The sequence below is a fragment of the Corythoichthys intestinalis genome, chromosome 1, assembly GCF_030265065.1.
Source record: "Corythoichthys intestinalis isolate RoL2023-P3 chromosome 1, ASM3026506v1, whole genome shotgun sequence".
In the NCBI taxonomy this organism is placed as follows: domain Eukaryota; kingdom Metazoa; phylum Chordata; class Actinopteri; order Syngnathiformes; family Syngnathidae; genus Corythoichthys; species Corythoichthys intestinalis.
In genome coordinates, this window is record NC_080395.1 from 58640846 (window position 1) to 58660976 (window position 20131).

General features: G+C 38.1%; 1 protein-coding gene and 1 long non-coding RNA gene across 2 annotated transcripts; one reads left to right on the forward strand and one right to left on the reverse strand.

Moving 5' to 3' along the window:
- Positions 1–4310: 4310 nt before the first annotated feature.
- On the reverse strand, positions 4311–7529 carry LOC130928334 (uncharacterized). Its single transcript, XR_009066654.1, has 3 exons — positions 7079–7529; positions 6653–6784; positions 4311–5763 (listed from the first exon to the last, which is right to left on the reverse strand). It is a non-coding gene; the product is annotated as an uncharacterized LOC130928334 (long non-coding RNA).
- A 14-nt stretch (positions 7530–7543) lies between these two features.
- On the forward strand, positions 7544–17152 carry arl14ep (ADP-ribosylation factor-like 14 effector protein). The gene is made up of 5 exons (XM_057854829.1): positions 7544–7710; positions 9053–9248; positions 9340–9474; positions 9987–10027; positions 16620–17152. The coding sequence occupies exons 1-5, from the start codon at positions 7640–7642 to the stop codon at positions 16840–16842; spliced, it is 666 nt and encodes a 221-aa protein (XP_057710812.1). The 5' UTR covers positions 7544–7639; the 3' UTR covers positions 16843–17152.
- The last annotated feature ends 2979 nt before the right edge of the window (positions 17153–20131 follow it).

Genomic DNA, 20131 nt, shown 5'->3' on the forward strand with positions numbered 1-20131 from the left:
CCGCTAAAAATTTATAACGTCTTAATCAGATACTTTTTCTTAAATCTAGTCAAATAATTTTCTCCATCTTGTTTAGAGTGTTTAAGACTAGTTAACAGATGAATGCGCCAGATTATTCCACTTAGTTGAAGTAAATATTACCATTTGTTCTTATTAAGTCCATACATCTTGGGAAAAAAAGTCATTTTTCACCTAAATCAAGAAAAATTTGCTTTCAAATAATGTTTTAAACCATACCTATTCTTGAATAAAGAACATTTCTGACAAACAAGGTTTTTTTTTTTTTTTTTTACGATTAAATATAATAATTTATTGCTTATAATAAGGCTGTGTCAGCAACTATTTTTCATATTTCAAGAAATTTAAGTGAGTGAAATATACTTGCACCGCTAGCAGATAATTTCACTTATTTCCAATAGAATAGAATAGAATGGCTAATTTTTAAAGGCATTTTTCTGCAACTTAGATATTTACTCTGTAAGTAATTGTTGCTAAAAGTTTATCATTACACAACAATATCAGGCAATCTGGGAATTTACTACTTGTTTGATGTTGAAAAAAAAGAGCAATAAATTCTATTTTTGCACAGTAATATTTGCTCTTGTGTATACTTTAAATTTTTACATTTATCTTTTATTAGAATTATCAGCTTGACATTATTGGTTATCTACTGAAACGAGGAGGAAATTATCGGTCATCGGTATCGGTTGAAAAATGTATTATCGTGCATCACTTATAATAATCCAGCAGCCTGGTCACTCTTGCTACTGCAGGCATCAAAACAACCACCAAGTTTATAATTATAGTTTATATTCAAGTAATGAAACATTATTTTAACTGTGATCATTAAGAAAAGTATTAAACTTAATTTTTTTTATTAAAAACTCGCCAGGATTTTTTTGCTGTGAGGGCATAGGCGGAGTTTGACTTTTGGGGCAAGGGAGGGACAACATGTTGATGACCCCAAATAGCAGTGTCTGCAATAAAATTAACTTACAGGAATATTTATAATAATAAAATGTTTTTTGTTCCTATCATTCTTGAGGGGAATTCTAAATCAGGCTGCTTAGGCAATACTTTTCGCCAAGATCGTCATCTATTGAATATGGTACGCCCGCCGGTGTCGTGCCAAAGTAGTTACCCCAGTCAAAAATTGTATCCCCTGGGCAGAGCCATATGGAGGTAGATTTGTGTCTTTATTATTCAATCAAATCAATCAAACAAAAAAAGTTGCTTCTTCAATTAAAAAAAAATGCTTCGATCAAAATATTTATTTTCGATGAAAAAAAAAGTCGCTTCACTTAAAAAAAAAAAGTGTTTGAATGCAAAAATAAATGAGAAACTCCAAAAAAATGCATGTTTTTTTTTTTTTTTTTTTTTTTTGTCAATTGAAGCAACTTTTTTGATTGAAGTAATGTTGATATGTGTTTGGGCCACATTTTGGCTAGGACGTTTTTGTCTTTATTATTCAATCAAAAAATGAGTTGCTTCAATAAAGTATATATTTTCAAAAAGAAAAATCACTTCAGTCAAAAAAAGGAAAAAAAATCAATCATAGAAAACGTTTTTTAATGCAAAAAAAAAAAAAAAAAAAAAGATTGAAAAATTTGCATTATTTTGAACACTTAATTTTTCATTTCCTGCATCCTTTTTGTGTGTTGTGTACCCATATTATGGGTAGGACATTTGTTTCAAAATCATTCAATCCCATAAAAGCTTCAATCAAATAAAATATTTGCAATTAAAAAAAAAATTCATTTGAAAAATAAAATTGTCCTCCCCTAATTTTTTTTATTTATTTTTAATTATATGCAAAGCAAATGACCGTTTAAGGTGCTAGTCACATGATCTGTTCGACAAAATAATTTTACCCATTATAAAAATAATTTTTTTTTGTCTGTTTCATTCATTTTTGTAGCAGTTTTATTGCTTTACAACTTTTATATATAGACCCTACCCACGTGACGTCACAACTCCGCCCTCCTGACTGGTGCCGCCCAATTGTCCGTCAACACATCGTGTTTACCTGTTATGGCTACGTACATTCCTCCTATTTACGGCGTGTTTTTCTGCTCGTTAACATTAATAATCAAAATGGTGAAGGCGTGTGTGGCGGTCAGTTGCAATAACAGAGAAGATAGACGGAGACACTTGAAGTTCTACCGGATTCCGAGAGACCCGGAGAGGAGAGAGCGAGATGGGCTGCTGCAATTCGACGAGAAAACTGGGCTCCAAACGATTACCACAGATTATGTAGTAGTCATTTTATATCTGGTAAGATGCATTTAATATATATTTAGAGGGTTTTGGGCTGACAACCACAATTAAGATCATTGCTAGGCTAATCGCCGACAACATACACGTATGTATGTAGTGAGAGTGCTATCGCTAAACCATATAAACATTAAAAGCCCTAGCTCCATTGACAAATGACATGAAATACATTAGACTTGACAGTGGATGTTAGCAAGAACAAAAGATTTTGAATTGAAAATTTCGTAACTCACCTTCCGAGCACAAGATTCCTGCCGAATTTTCGTGTACGAGGACCTGTTTCACCCAACCAGCAACGTAGCATTTATAAGCCTCCAAGCTCTTAAAGTTTTTCAAACTTTCGTGAGAATAGGCTGATTTTGTGTGGACAAGATAGTTGTAAATATCAGGGTCAGGCAGAGACGGCGAAGGCAGCCGGTCAAAAATCATCGATTTAGGCATCAAATATGGATCTGGCGACTGTATAGAACGAAGCTTTTCCACATAACGCCTTTTATGCAACACATCCAGTGAGTTTACGGCATCAGAAAGCACCGGGTCTTCCATGAAATGCCTTTTAAATTCCTCGATCAATTGAAACCAATGCTAATACAGAGACAAAATGACGGACAAGTGGGCGGAACCATACAGCGAGCACGTGGTTTTATGACGTCGGTGGGTAGGGTCTATAGGAAAGTCAATTTCATGCAAAAACACTTTTCGGCCACCAGGGGGGCCTGGCCCTGGCCCCTCCTTAAAATCCGCTTATGATGAGGGTGCAAACTCTTATGTGGGATGGCAATTAACTAAACTTTTAACTAAACTATCAATATTTTGTTAGTACTTTAAATTTTCATTTGACATAAAAAGTACATGGCAAGTCACCTCATACCAAGTCGGCATGATGTCACGATGACGTCGCCTCGCATAGCAACAAGTCGCCATTTTGAAAAGGGGCCAAGCGCAGGTAAACATCCATAGGAAACCATTGTGTGTAAGTCATATATTTCAGCTGTATTTTGCCTTTTTTTTCCCAGAAAAACGTCTTAAACTGGACGTTTTGTTATCAATAATAACTACCGACAGACGCCAGGAGGCGATACAATTTAAAATGAGCCTGTATTGGCTTTGAAATCTGCCCATACAAAGTCGCAGCTGATAGCTGGATGAACAATCCTAAGGAATGGCCTGCAGTGGAGTATGGAAACATATATAACTACCTCATAAAGTCACCCAGTAAGTTGACTTTTATCAATTAGGCGTTTTTGTTTTAAAACAAATGAAAATAAATGGGAAGGATATTTCATTTAGATGCAATCTGTTTTTCTCAGGGTTATTTAGCAGAGAAGCCATGGAAAACTACAAGTCCTTGGAGGCTCATTCATTTTTTTTACATCTGGTTATGTTCCAGGCCATATGCATTTCACACAGATACAGTTTCAGATGTACGTGTGCAGTGCTACATATGGTGACCTTATCTATTGGTCACCAAAGTTCTGAGTAGTGAAACGTGTACAACGCAAAGAGAATTTCATTGCCAGCATGATAGACAGGGTTGAGGCTTTTTGGAGGAAGCACATCCACAGCAGACTCTTGGCCCCAGAAGAAAAAGAGAACGTTACGCCTGACACTTCCCAAATGGACCAGACACTTCATTGTGTGTGCAAAACTAACTCAGAAGAAGGGCCTATGGTGGGATGTGACTCATGCAATAACTGGTTTCACCTGCCATGTTTGAAACTTAAAAGGCTGCCAAAAGCAAAGAAATGGTATTGCCAAGACTGCCGTAAAAAGAAATGAGCTTGTTTAATTCAACATTTTGTTGTTTTTGCTTACATATCATCTAAATATTTTTATGGTGTTTGCACTTTTTTTTAAATGTACTTGTGTTCTACCTCATCTTTGTGCAATAAAATCTATACTTAGTTTTTATCTTGTTTTATGAACCATTTCATTTACAAATAAGACAATAACAAGAATGGAGGTGTCATGTCCTGTTCAGAACTTTATTAATGTAAATTTACAACAACAACAAAATAATTTAAAAAATACAGAGTAAATTTGCTGCAACAGTCAAAACAGACACCAAACTAAAAATACATTTGAACAGTCAAAAATCCAGAAATTAAATGAGATTTTGAATAAGAAACTAATAAAAATATTAAGAAAAAAAATGATCTCAGCTTAATGTTCATCATACACAATGCTGGGGCACATGTTGCTCAAAATGGCACACACTCGCACAATCTTATCGCAGTTCGATAAAGTGCAGCCCAGCGCTTCATCTTTCACATTCTGAACACAACGAATTGGCAGTGTACCTTTCAGAACATTAAATCTATTTTCCATGAGGCCAATAACACGTTCGACTTGTATCCTCACGGAGGAAATTTTCCTTGATATCTCTACTTCCCTGGCGGATAGCTTTTTCTTACCTTTCGTAAATGCTGGAGTCAAAAGTTCACAGCTGCAACGAGTAGCAAAATCTGCATGAAGGGTAAACCCCCGGTCAGCAAGTATTTGGTCACCAGGCATGTGATACTTGGAATCAATAAAGCCAGACTCGCGAACTATCTGCACATCAGAAGCCCTCCCACCCCAACAACTAGACAAAAAGGTGACAGTTCCTAATGGGTTGCAAGCAACAAATACTTTAACAGTGCAATGTTTTTTGTAGCTACTGTAGCACTGAGCTCTGGCTAGCAGGTTCTTTGGCGATTCAATGAAGATCTCAAAGCAGTCAACAATTGTGGTTAGTCTAGGAAATTTACCACGAAAAACAGGTGGGTTGATGTCATGAATATTTTCCCTGTCAGGCCATTTAATCATGAAACCAAGATTTTCATTCACCAAGTCTATCCAGCGCCAGAAACAATTAATAGCAATCGTTTTGGGAAGTCCTTTCAAAAATGCAATTAATTAAAATGACAAATTGTGCCTCAGTTTCACCAAAGTTAAGAAGAGTTGCTCTTGCAGTGGTATACTTGTTTGTGCTGTTGTTGCCCACAAATTGGCATAAAAACATGAAGATTTTCATGAATGTGGCCCACTTGATTCCTGTCATCATTTGGCATTTTTCATCATTTCCTTCCACAGACTCTGAACACATATTTGTTTCTTTCAGGAGTTTTTCAAGGTAAGCAACTCGCTGAAGAGCATTATCCCGTTCTGTTCGCAAATTCTGGATTTCCTCATACAACTGGGCTCGCTCAGTGGTCGACATTGGCGCATCAGCTACCATCTCCTTTTCTTGATCAAAACGGTCATTTGTTGTTTCTACAATCTTCTCGCTTTCTTGGCTCACAGTGCCACTTGCACACTCCTGAGACACAGACTTACTAGTACAATCAAGAGAATTTTCAAGATTTATGGCAACTCTGGCAGGTGATGAATCCGTTTGATCTTGAGGAGCCACACTGGGAGGTGATTCTGTTTCATTCAAACTGTTAGATGGGCAGGCTTTGAATGATGCTCTTTGGCGGCGCATCAAGGGCTGACATCCGCCAGGAACTGTAATGCATTAAGAAATAAAATTACTACACAATACACAATCCTGTATAACTTTAACCCTTTAACACCGAACGTGTCGGATGCGACACGTTTACGCATATCTTTGAAGCCTCGTAACGCTGTAATTACGTCACCCACGTGCCTCTACCTAACTTCACAAAGAGATATCCTCCAAACCCTTTTTGTGTTGGATGTAACAATTTTTTTTCTCACTATTTTGCACTGTATATAACATGTTTTGACCATAGTATGTGTGAAGGCCAAAAACGTCTATGACCATAGCTGCTGTTTGTGTTGAATTGTCAAACATAAAACTATTCTATCTTATTTTTTTTTTATTGAATGTTTATCCTAGCAAGTTAAATAAATATTATCAAGCTTCAAAACGGTTGGTCGAGCATGTTTGGTTGTCAGTGGGACTTCAATATTACAAATTTTGAAAAAAGATTTTGGGATTTTTTTTGTCTTTTTGGGTCCAAAATGTGGATTAAAGTTGGTCAGTGAAGAAAACAACAGTTTGGACATGAAGTTCAAGGTATCCTGAAAAAAGGGACCCAACTTGGCCATTGTGAACTATTTTTCTTTGAAATATAAAGGCAACATCAAAGGCATGCAAATTCGGCCAAAATAGGCTTAGGTGTTAAAGGGTTAATGCATAGGCTTGCCACCTGCCCCTTAAAATAAAGAAGAGTTATGAATTGGGAATTAAAATTTGCGTTCCGTATTGAACCAAGATGGAATATTTTTAAATAGATGCATTTCTATGCATTTTAGGAGTTGGGATGTCCCTTTTTTCATGCCTGCACGGGTTTGGGCGTGAGGGGGGGCGTCCCTTATTTCTATTTCTGAAAGGTGGCAAGCCTATATGCATGATATAGTAATCGTGTACCTGTTTGAGATCTCCGTGATGCTCTCTCAAATCGTGCCACCTTACACAAAGAGCCAGTACTGGATTTATCTTCTTTCTTTTGGAAGATGGAGGGTACATAATCTGGGTGGCTCTCCATGTTGACCTTAGCACCTAGAAAAAACATGACGATTTTTAATTTGGGACCACAATAATGACTTACAATAATACGTGGAATATGTACTGTGTGGAACTGAGAAAGTTGGTAGTATATTTAGGAAGTGATTATTTCAGCTGTGACCGGTAATTCGCCAAAAGCGTTATTTAGCCGTGAACCGTTGTAGTGGAACTAAATGGGGTTGTCACGAGGTAAGAACGCAGTGCATCACGGCAAAATAACCAATTCCCAGCAGGCCAATAACATACCGATTGACTTGGGGCAAACAAAATCGATTTAAGTTTACTCACCAGTAATAAAATGCAGGCTGCAAACGTAAACGTGCCTGGATTTCGGTTGCCACACGCAAGAATGGTCCACGGAACCATCTTCTCTTACTGTTCCTCGAGTAATGGCTTTCAAGTTTCAACCATTTAGTCCTCCTTTTCTTCTCGCGAGGAAGAATAAAGAACTTTAAATGCGGCTCCGAACTCTTCCTTGTGTGACAACCTGCAACACAGCAACTTCTTCCCATTCTGACAGACAAAAAAGACCGCAAAAAAGAAGAAAGTCCAGCACGTTTGTATTCGAATGCATTACAGAGCACTCGTCTTTTGGCCCCTTTTCAATATGGCGACGCTATGTTTTGGCTGGTGACGTCATAAATCCCCGGATGTCCGACTTGGTCCATACGTACAGTACTAATGGCAGGCAGGTAAAAACGCCGCTAGAGGACACTGTCGTGGTATACCTGTTTATTTGCAGGCGGAAACAGGAAAAAGAACAACGCAAGCGCGTAACTCATAGAATCAGCACACCAACAGAAGTACGCAAACGTAGATGTTTTGCATCGTTTTGGGAATAACGATACCATGCCCGTCACTTGTGCATCGGTGGGTTGCAACAATAAATTTGTGAAGGGGTCGGAAATACGATTTTATCGGTAAGTTTTACCAATTTTTATGGGGATAACGCACAAATTTGAAGGTTCGCGTTGCTAATGAATGACTGTTTTCACAAAAAAATCTCGATGGCGAGATAAAAAACAACAACATAAGCTAACATCAAAGCCCGATATCCTAATAACACCATACATTCGAGAAGTAAATGATACTGAGCTTTTTGCTTTCGCCAAAGCAAATTTAGGTGAGAAACCGCGTTCCAGTGTTTTGGAATTCTAGCCCGCGAGACGTCCTACCAAGTATTTTGGACCAAATTATTTTTTTCCCCTTAACGAATCATGTAATACATCACTTTAAAGGGCTTTTCATGAAAGTCACAGAACTGAAACCACATTTAAAATATTTCAAGAACTACAACTCTACTGTTGATTGAAGGTGACAGTCATACGTGGGTCTAGGCTTTATTATTTTTCAGCAGTTTTATTTTTTTAATTCCACCTTAGATAAATGTTCTGGACTCGCAGCCCGTCTTGTCTTATCTTGCAAGCATTGTGTTCACTCTTGGCTGCTTTAAAGCAGAGTGTTGATCTGTTGACCGCATTAGTCACATAGTGTATTTTAACCACCCTTATTTGACATTACAGTACTAATTTTAAGTGTTTTCTGAAGGCGTTTTTAGTACGTACTTCTTGTATCCATCTAAACAAAACATGCTGAAAGCACACGGTCGTACTTACGGCATCAAATTCGCATCTCGGAGACGTTTCGCAGGGGTAGGACATTTTGGCAGAACACCGGTGTTCTGCCAAAATATGCTACATCGGCGAAACGTCCTACATTAGTCGAATTTGACACCTAAAGTACTACCGTGCGCTCCAAACTTGTTTTGTTTAGATGCATACAGGAATAAGGTACTAGACAAATGCCTGCAGAAAATACTTAAATGTAGTTATATCAAATAAGGACGGTTTAAACACGCTACGTGACTAATGTGGTCAACTGTTTCAAAGCTAACACAAAAAAACACAATGGTTAAAAGTATGAGAGGGTAATACATGCAAAAAGTATCTTTGAGGCTGTGAAAAGGTACTAAATAACTAAATAAAAACAAAAATAGTGAGTAATCGCCGCCTCTAACCGATGTGCGCATGCGTGTGAATGCATGCGCAAGCGCCCTGAGCATTGTGTAGGACGTTTCGCCGCGTAGTAAGGAATGGCCGAACACCGGGCCTAATCCACATTTAGTCACGTTTTATCTGAAAATCCTCGGCCATCAAATTTTCGTCGCATCTACAGTAAAGTGAACCTAGTGAATCACAAGCCCTGGTATAAATGGTACAATATACTACAGTATATCCACCCATTCAATTTTCTACCCTTCAGGTTCCCACTCAGCAAACCTTCACTTTCCGCAAGATGGGTTCAGAGTCTTGGGTTGAGAAACTTCATTCCAAGTGCCAATACCTGCCTGTGCTCAGAGCATTTTTCACCAGACTGCTTCAGGGATTACAATGGTAAACAGTTTTTGAGAGAGGATGCCGTGCCAAACGTCTTCACGCAAGTACAGGACTCTTCAAAGGTTTTAGAGTGCTTCCTCAATAGCAATGTTTACACCATGTTGTCTTCATCTGTTACTGGAATATTAATAACCACTTTAAAATCTTTGATAGATTGAACTACGAAAACGAGTACCAATGCCACTACCAAAGGATATCAGTGTCACAAATCACATGGGACATCACGGAGAGAGGGACAAAGGAAGAGAATTCTCAAATATACGCAGAGAAAAAAGAGGAGGTTCAAGAGTAAGTTTTCTCTTGTGTTTGTTGGTGCCATTTAGTTTTTTTCTGTGTCGGGTTTTACTAATTGGTTGACCGCAATCTAGGCCAGGGCCAAGAAGACCAAAAATGTTATCGGGACATCCCTGGTTAAAATGCTGAAAGCCTCTTCTATTTTTCTTTAATGATATTTGAAACTGCTTTTCTCTTTTTAGGCCGCCTTTAGTGCAAAGGAATCTCAACCAACAGTCTGTGTTACAAAGTAGATAATGTCGTGCTTTTGTAATGTAAAGGGTTCGTACAAGTCTAGGGCTAATCTATCAACTAGTTAGTTCCTATAATGGAGTAATCAGATTAGGAACATTGAATGTGTTGAAGTTTTCCTGAAGTGTACGTCATCATTTTCTTTTTTTCTTTCTGAAAAGGAGACTATACGATGATGCAAGCTTTCAAGAGTTTGCACCTTCATCTGCTAGAGCCAATGACTCTTTTATTTCTTTTATTACCGTAGGATACTTAATGACAATTTTTTTTTCTAGGGTGGAAGAGGTGGACGTGGTGGAAAACATCTTTCTGACAGGTGAGGACAATTGGGTTAGGATAATGGAGCAATTAATTGCCAGACCAGTTTTACTCTGCAACTTTTCTCAGGAATTAACATACTGCTAACCTCTTGTCAAGAGATTGAAAACTTTTATAGGTGCACTTGATTTTGATTTTATGTTTTATTTTTCATAACATTGGATGTGATTTCAACTGGTTTACATGACAATTTAAGTTGAAAGTGCCCAGAAAGTAATTTTTTATCCAATTTAGTTGGTCCTTTTTGGAGTTTTTTGTAGAATTGCGGATTCTCATTAGTATGCACCTGACTGGAGGTAATTTACATACTCTTGGAGAAGGTGTGTCGGTCAGAAGCTCATGGGTGTTGGCAATGTGTTTGGTGACTGTCGCATCATAGAGACGCGGACTACAGTTTTCTGAAAAAATTCACTGAGCCTCGCTGTTTCACAACTATAAAAAAGTATACTATTCAGTCACTTTACAGGGTTCCCACAGGTCCCTACAAAGCCTTAAAATGACTAAAATTTTAAATTCAGATTATCAAGGTCTTAAATTGTCTTAAATTTAATGGAAAATTACAGTAGGTACTGTGGGGCAAATAAGTATTTAGTCAACCACCAATTGTGCAAGTTCTCCTTGAGAAGATTAAAGAGGCCTGTAATTGTCAACATGGGTAAACCTCAACCATGAGAGACAGAATGTGGGGGAAAAAACAGAAAATCACATTGTTTGATTTTTAAAGAATTTATTTTCAAATTAGAGTGGAAAATGAGTATTTGGTCACCTTGGTCACTAACTTCTTTTAACGAGGTCTAACGAGGCTCCACTCTTTACCTGCATTAATGGCACCTGTTTTAACTCATTAACGGTATAAAAGACACCTGTCCAAAATCTCAGTCAGTCACAGTCCAAACTCCAGTATGGCCAAGACCAAAGAGCTGTCGAAGGACACCATAGACAAAATTGTAGACCTGCACCAGGCTGGGAAGACTGAATCTGCAATAGGTAAAACGCTTGGTGTAAAGAAATCAACTGTGGGAGCAATTATTCTGAATCTGCAATAGGTAAAACGCTTGGTGTAAAGAAATCAATTGTGGGAGCAATTATTAGAAAATGGAAGACATACAAGACCACTGATAATCTCCCTCGATCTGGGGCTCCATGCAAGACCACATTAACAAAGGCTACTATCAGTAACACAATGCGTCGCCAGGGACTCAACTCCTGCACTGTCAGACGTGTCCCCCTGCTGAAGCCAGTACACCTTCAGGCCCGTCTGCAGTTCGCTAGAGAGCATTTGGATGATCCAGGAGAGGACTGGGAGAATGTGTTATGGTCAGATGAAACCAAAATAGAACTTTTTGGTAGAAACACAGGTTCTTGTGTTTGGAGGAGAAAGAATACTGAATTGCATCCGAAGAACACCATACCCACTGTGAAGCAGTGGGGTGGAAACATCATGCTTTGGGGCTGTTTTTCTGCAAAGGGACCAGGACGACTGATCTGTGTAAAGGACAGAATGAATGGGGCCATGTATCGAGAGGTTTTGAGTGAAAATCTCCTTCCATCAGCAAGGGCATTGAAGATGAGACTGGGCTGGGTCTTTCAGCATGACAATGAAGGGTACATAACAAAGTATTTAGATTAACTTTTGGTATTGACCAAATACTTATTTTCCACCATGATTTGCAAATAAATTCTTTAAAAATCAAACGATGTTATTTTCTGTTTGTTTTTTCCACATTCTGTCTCTAATGGTTGAGGTTTACCCATGTTGACAATTACTGGCCTCTCTAATATTTTCAAGCGGGAGAACTTTCACAATTAGTGGTTGACTAAATACTTATTTGCCCCACTGTATAAAGCTTCCAGGCGATGCGTATAATTCCAGGGAAGTCACTGTAGTCAGCCATAAAACCTCTAATGGTATGTATTTGTTTTATTAATATTTGTTTTATTAATGGACGTGTACTAAATACAAGATTTGGGGATTAATAATGTTGTACGGTACGTTTTCCCCAACCTCACCGTATGTCAGCGACTTGAGTTTTCGTCATGACTCCATTTGGTTATTCTTGGTTGTATAGGTGAGTGGGAATATGCAGCGATGGAGAACTGTAAATGTAATAATAAAAAAAAAAAAAAAACAGATGGAAGATGGTTTATATAAGAGGTGGTTGGCCTCTGGTGAAAATACCAGCAGTGCCTGGGGCAAAGTAGGGATGTGACCATATATCGAAAAGGTAATGTACTTTGTAGCCCAAAAGGTTATCAATATGACCCTGCCAAGAATGGATACAGTAATCCCTCGCTACTTTGCGCTTTAAATTTCAGACCCTCAGTCCATCGTGGATAATTTTTTCAATTAAAAAAAAATACAGATGAGCTGTGCCTAGCCCATCAAGTAGTCTCAATCTGTTTTTTCGTCAGGCAGTGCATGTGCACAGGAGTTGCTTATTAAATTTGACAATGATTGACAGATGTTTGTGTTGGATCTTGCCAGAGTCACAAAGTTGAGAAGCTCCGCGTGCGTCAATCATCATTTAACTTGTTAAACAGTTGCTGTGGCAACTCGTGTGTAAGTGAGCAGATTTGAGTAGACTCGCTCAGTGAAGCATTTAATAAAGCCAAGCATTTTTCTACTACTTTATTCTTGTTTAAAAATAATTCGGTGGGACAGCAACATGTTTAAAACTTAGCATCCTTATTACATTTGAAGTGCTTTAAAAACATTTATTAAAATGTATATATACATTTTTAATACTTTGGGGAAAAAAAGTGAGAAAACATGTCTTGTATGTCTTTCCAACGCTAAATCTAAATAAATACATTTGGGGTGTGCACGCCAGTGTTGTTAATTTTATTTTAAAAAAGTAATTAATTACAGTTACAAATTACTTCTACCAAAAAGTAATTGCGTTATTAACTCAGTTACCTGAATGTAAGAGTAATTAGTTACTTGACAAAGTAACTAGTGATAACCCCCCCCCCCCACAAAAAAAAAAAAAACAAAAACAAAAACAAAAAAACAGGTCACCCATGTGAAGTTTAAAGGGTTTGGGGGACAATTGGCCCTAGCCCAATTCTTTACCCTCCACTTAACTAGACGCAAGGTATTGCAATAACTAGATAGTAACCTTTGCTATGTGTGGAAGTCATTTAAAGTTGTGAATCAACTGTTAAAGTTGTTAAAATTGCTCCCGTTATTGCATTAGTTCCCTTCTGTCTACTTTCAACATGTGTAAGTTTTAAAACGGTTTCACCATTTAAAGCATTTTAGATTAGTAATGAAAAAAAAAATACTTAGGTTCGCTAGGAAGGATCTCTACATCAGGGCCTTCCTGAGAGGTCTACTGCTTTAAGATGGCGGCTGTTTACTAACGCATGTAGTCCTTAAAACATGTTGGCAATGCAGCTGTGTCTGTCATTTGCATCTAGTTCTATAATATGATATCTACCGTGTCATGTGGGCGTAATTTGTCGGCTATTGCTACAGTCAGGTATTATTGGAGCCACCTAGCATCTCGGTTGCAACGGCGTCTTCCCCACTCCTGCTCTGCTCTCGTCCCCGTGAGTCAGTTTCTCTCAGACTTTTTTTATTCAACCAACTTAGTAACGCATAGTAGCGCACGCCTTTCCCGCCTCAGTAACGGTAACGGCGTTGCCAAGATGAGAAAAGTAATTAATTAGATTACTCATTACTGAAAAAAATAACGCCGTTAGTAACGACGTTATATTGTAACGCCGTTATTAACAACACTGGTGCACGCTACTTCGCTACATTGCGGTTTTTCACTTATCGCGGCGGGTTCTGGTCCCCATTAACCACGAAAAACGAAGGATTACTGTATACCGTTTTAAATGTGTCACTGTTAAAAAAATAAAGGAACCAACAGGTTGCTACCAAAATCTCTACGTAGCCTGTAAAAGCCCCTAAATCAACAGAAGGTGACTCGTAAATTCCTAAACAGGAAAAGGAATTGACCGAATATCAACAGGAAATGACGTGAAATGCCCCAAAATGAGCTAATTGCCTGGCATTGGCTGCCACTGACGGCCATAGAAGTCCGATCTTATAAGTGCGAGGTCCGATTCACATCAGAAGGATGAAAAGACTTTGTTTTTCTGTTTTATTTGTTGTATTGCCATATCGGGATCGTTATTGTCAGCCTTGTATCGCAAATCGTATCGTGTCGTGAGGTACCCAAAGGTTCCCGCCTCTAGTGCAAAGTCTGCAAAAGGACTTTTTCATTAGGGGAAACGGGGGTCAAAGCCGTCGAGTCACGTATGAGAGGAGAAAAACACCCGTTACAGTTGGGCTGGGTGATGTGACGGTAGATTGAGCAGATTTACCTCGATAACGATAAATGACGATAAATCCACCCAAGCGGAAGGTTATATAATTTGAAAATCTGAATCAATGCGTGAAATACAAATTAACTGTTTCTCGTTTATTTATTTACCAGATTTCAATTTCAGATATTTAAAAAATTGTACATGCAGTCTAAACATTAAGTATATAAAAATTAAAGATACACGATAATATCGGCTGCCGATAATTATCGGCCGATAATGGCAATTATGACGTCACACAGATAATACAGATAATAAAAAAATCAACCGATAATGCAATCCGATAATTATATACTTGATTTAGCCTCCAAATGTGCGCAACCAAGCAGTTTTCTCCACTTCTTCACTGCCGCCTGCTCAACCCCTCCCCTCTCTGAAGCCCCTGTGGGAGGAGGGGTTTAGGAGTACGGCGTCATAGAGGAGGCGGTGTTACACATCAGTGTTGAGGCGCTCTCACTAGCGTGCGTTGCTTTTCCTGTGTATGAAATGAAATAAACGACGCTCTCGCCATCTACAAAACAGTTCCTCAAGGCCTAAAGAAAGCGTCCTCATTGAACACCACTAGCACTAACCCAGCAGCCATTTAAAACTGCATCACAATGATTTTTGGAACGATTATGCTGCTGCTAGCACGAATGCTAAAGCTATTGTTAACAAATAAACTATAAAGGAAGCTACGGGGCTTGTGACGATACAGAGACGCTGCGGTCCTCCCGGAGTCGGGGTGTTTGGGAATGCAGCCCAAAGCGAGTGGTAAACTCCCATCTATGGCTAAACACCTCACGAGATCGATAGTTGACAAGTAGCTGTCTTCCGACGGAGCCCGCCGGTCCGGCAGGCCGCTGCCTCGCCCTAGGCGGGTAGAGCATGAGAGCAGAGCCATGCACCGAATGCGCCGCAGCGAGCCGGTTGACAGAACACCGGCCGGGGCGGGCGGATATACGGTACGAAATTTGCTGCCGCCGCCACTCCGGTTCAAGACAGAGGCCTGGCGCGGGTGCTAATTTGGCAGCCGGGCGGACTGAAGGGCACAGGCGGGAGGAAATTCCCGAAATGACCCGATAGCCAAACCCCTGGATGGAATAATCTGGCGCATTCAACTAGTCTTCAACACTCAAACAAGATGGGGAAAATTATTTGACTAGATTTAAGAAGAATGATCTGATTAAGACGTCATAAATTTAAAGCGTACTGAATGCATTACTGACTGGATGACTTCTTTGTGTCGTTTGGTGCATGTTACAATTATCAACTAACCACTGTGCCGTCATGATAAACATGGTTTGTTGACATCACCTGTGTAAATGTCCGTGGTAAAACTGATGTGATCGACACGTCTTTCACGAAGAATCGTGGTCGTATAAACTGCATTATTTTTCCACTTACTTGAACTAAATATTGCAATTTGTTCTTATTAAGCCCAAACATCTAAAAAAATAAGGTCATTTTTCACATAAATCAAGAAAAAATTGCTTTCAAATAATGTTTTGAACCATACATATTCTTGAATAAAGAACATATCTGACAAGTTTTTTTTTTTTTTTTAGGATTATATATAATAATGTATTGCTTAAAATAAGGCTGTTAATCTTATTTTCAGCTGGGCATTTTTCTTCAAGAAATCTGAGTGAAATATACTTGAAGTGCTGGCAGTTAATTTAACTTATTTCCAATAGATTTACACTGAAAACAATGGACTTTAACTAGTCTTAAGGAGCTGGGTTTTTGCTGTGTAGTAATGTTATACTTTAGGAATGGCATACTTTTAAAGCCATTTTTGTGCAACTTATGTATTTACTCTGTAAGTAATTGTTGCCAAAAGTTTACCCACACAATGTCACAATTACACAATGTCAGACAATCTGTCTTTATTTAGATGTTGGAATTTACTACTACTACTACTTGTTCACATTTGATGTTGAAAAAAAAAGAGCAATATTATTTTTGCACAGTAATATTTTCTCTTGTGTATACTTTAAAATTTTACATAAATCTTTAATAAAATTATCGGCTTGACGTTATCGGTTGGAACGAGGAGGAAATTATCGGTTATCGGTATCGGCTGAAAAATGCATTATCGTGCATCACTAATAAAAATTCTTGTAAACCATAAGAATTCAAGTATGACAATTTGTAACAGCTTGTATGACTTGAACAATGTACAGCATTATAAAAATCAATACGACGACTGTGCAAACATGTCATTGTAACACACAAGTTTTGTCCAGTGTAGTAATTCTTTTTGTCTCATGCAGGCAGAGCATGGGCAAGAAAGTTTACGATGGGAAAGGTCGTCTTTTATCCAACGGCAAGGACATGTGTGACTGTTTGGATGTGGAATGCATGGGCTGCTTCTACCCTTGCTCTGACTGCGGCTCACGCAAGTGTGGATTTGAGTGCCGCTGTGACAGAAAGTGGCTTTATGAACAAATGGAGGTGGAAGGAGGAGAGATCATCCGCAACAAATTCGCTTTTTAATAAACTGCCCATACACTCAATGGACAGTCTAATGGACCACATGGAGCATTATGAACAATTCTACATGTATTAAGGTACTGTTTTTTTTAACATGTGGCGGGAGTATACACCGAAATTCAAATGTTTAGAAGATTGGTTTGGGCCTAAGTCATGTAAATGGATGACATCATGCTAAAAGTTTTTTATTACAGTGCTCCTTAGGTTGAAGTGTACCTGCTATTTTCATATAATTTATGGAGCCACTTTAGTTCCATTAAAACTTTCATATTGTGCCAATCATGGTAAATAAACTTTATCCCCACTCTTTGCATTGGTTATGGTTGTTCTGTGACTTATACTTACCGTAAATATGGGCATTGTAATCTGGTTGCATGAGACACTACAGGATAATAGTCTCAGATTCTCTTGTTAGATTATTTAAACACGCACACTACAGAATTAAAAATAATAACCAGGGTTACCGCACACTACAATATTCTATACACATTAAGTTAGACTCTTAACATCATAACAATGTTGTTTCGTGTTGTTGGTGTCTGCAGAAGCAGTGATGCATGCTCAGTATAGTTACTTCCAACATTTCTATAAATTGCCCATTAAGCTTATGATTGTTGTGATTGATGAGAAATCTCATAGGCCTTGTATTGGGTATTATAGCCATTTTTTTTTTTCAAATTCAAGTAGTTTCTGTCAGTCTACCTAACAATCTCAAGAATTAAGTAGAATTTTAGATTGTTACCCTAAACTTGCCCACACAATCCGAACAAAAATGTTTATTGCAGAAATATTTTAATAAAATACCATAATGCTTTGTGAAACAGTCCTTAAGATGGCAAATATAATTAAGCAAAGAGGTGGGTGCTGTCGAGTTGTAAAAACATATATACTGCATGTATATATATATATACACATTTTTTTTTTGTTTTGTTGTATTTTTAATTAAAAAAGGGTTGTATTTGTGTGGGTCTTATTCATGTAAACCTCTCAAATCAAGTGAAGTCTGGTTTATTTTAAATGCAAAATTGTGAGTTTTTTATGTTGGACAGTAAAACTACTTTAAAACATTCTTGGCTACAATGAGACAAAAATGAGGTTTACTGCGAGGTGTGCAGATCAATGCCATCATATGCAGACAAGTTAGAGAAAAGTTAACGAGTATGAAACCTTTGGTATAAACAAAGTGAAAATTCATCCACGAACTACGGCGAAAATAATGTCAAAAAGACGGTGTATCTTTAAAATCGTTGGCTATAATTGCCATCTCTAAATTGTTGCCACGACAAGCGAGCCAGGGGAGACTTCCAGAGGGCTGTAAGGGGAAAGACAGGAAAGCTTCGCACAGACACGAGTAAACTTCAAAAGTGAAGTGAACTGGGTGAACTTCCTTAATTTCAACCACTGGTGTGACCTACAAAGCATGGTGCTGAGGTGATGGACGTGTAAGTCGGTGCCGCTCCTGCTTCAAACCCCTGCTGAACTGAGAACAGGGTCCGGGGGAACCCAAAAAGGTCCCCAGCGATGGCAAGCGAGCTCAAAATCTTTCTGAAAAGAGCACTACCTTACAGCCGCGTTTGCATACATACCATTGCCTACAATACAGTATAATACTTCAGTATAATGTGGCCACAAAATGAATGAAAAGAATGTTATCTAGTGACCGTGAAATACAGTACTTACTTTTTACCTTAATCGGTTGAAGCCAAACACTATGGGAAGGCTATTACCGTATTGGCTCAAATAAAGACGGTGTTTTTTGCATTGAAATAACACTGAAAAAGAGGGGGTCATTTTATATTCGCGGTCTAGACATTATACCCATTCACATCGCTAGATGGCGCCAGATATCATTGAAGCGATTTTCTGTCATGACAGATCTCAGCTACTCTTTTTGGTTTAACCAGTTTGCATTATTTTATTGCAGTGTTTTTCCTTATTCAGATTTGTTGCAAGACCACAGTTACAGTTAGACTTCACTTTGATGGTTAATGCAGTTATTGCAATTTTGTTGTTTTTTCACAATAGATTAATTTATTTACATTTCAAAAACCAGAAGCCATTCATTTACGAATGTGATTGCACTTTAGTTTACATATTTAAATGTTCAGATATTAAGATTTGAATGAGGCAAAATAACATGCTTTTTCTCTCAAATATATTGTTATAATCATTTGTTTACGATGTACCGTAATTATTTTCTGTATAAAAATTAATTTGGTGTTCAAAAAGTCTTTTTTTGAAACTTGGAAAAAGAGGGGGTCGTCTTATAATCAGGGCCGTCTTATATTCGGGCCAATATGGTATTTCTAAATACAAATTAATAAAAACCTTCCTCATAGCACTTGTTGCATTTTGTTTAGTACATTCATATTTTGCTAAACAAAGAGTCATAGAAATCTCAACACCTTTGGCCTCTTGGTCTTCAAGACCACTTGAGAGCAAATGAACCACCATGAAGAAGCTTCATTTGGACGTCACTGCTCAAGCGTGCACTTCCCCTGAGCGAGACCGCCAACCTCTGCTGCCGCCTGGTGTCAACACTGTTGCTGTCCCAGAATATTGCAACTCGTGCCTCATGCCTCCCACCATGCATTGTAGCACTGAGGAAATAAATAACTTTCAAAGTTCGGTGGTAATTCTTTCTTCACTTACTGTTCCAGTTGTTTCATTAATTGCTAGTCATGCTATTTAATTGTTATGTGATCATTTTTGTTTGATTTTGAAACCGTGAAATTAAATGACCTTTAATTAACTGCTATACCTTGTGAAGTGTGTGGAAGCTTGTTCTTCTGAACTGTCCTCATTAGCACCCCAAAATTGCTTTTAGCTAGTTGTGGTAAGGTTGCTGGGTCAGTAATGCGTTATGACTGAAGTATTTGTGGACTATACTACACAAATCACATTGCAGTACATCTAGTCATTATATTACGATCCATTTTTTTTTTTTTTTCAAACTCAACGCATGTCGTGACGTTTCGTATTATAATATATTGTCCAATGATATTTTGTTCTAAATCTAATACAAGGACTGTATTCACTTTTGAATGCTCTGATTTACAGAAAGTATAGTAATGCTGTGTCCGCCCAACTTTAATTTTTAACCATGTTGGCTGTGTTTTTTTGCACACTGAGTGTAAACGCCCAGCTTCAACTGTATATGGTTTATGTATGAGGGCTTTGTGTAATTCAAACTTATCCGTGCATTCCAGAATGCAGTTCACAATAACGGAGGTGAAAGCCATCAAGTGTAAAAGCAATGTCTGATGTTCTATAATAAATGTACTTTTATTTG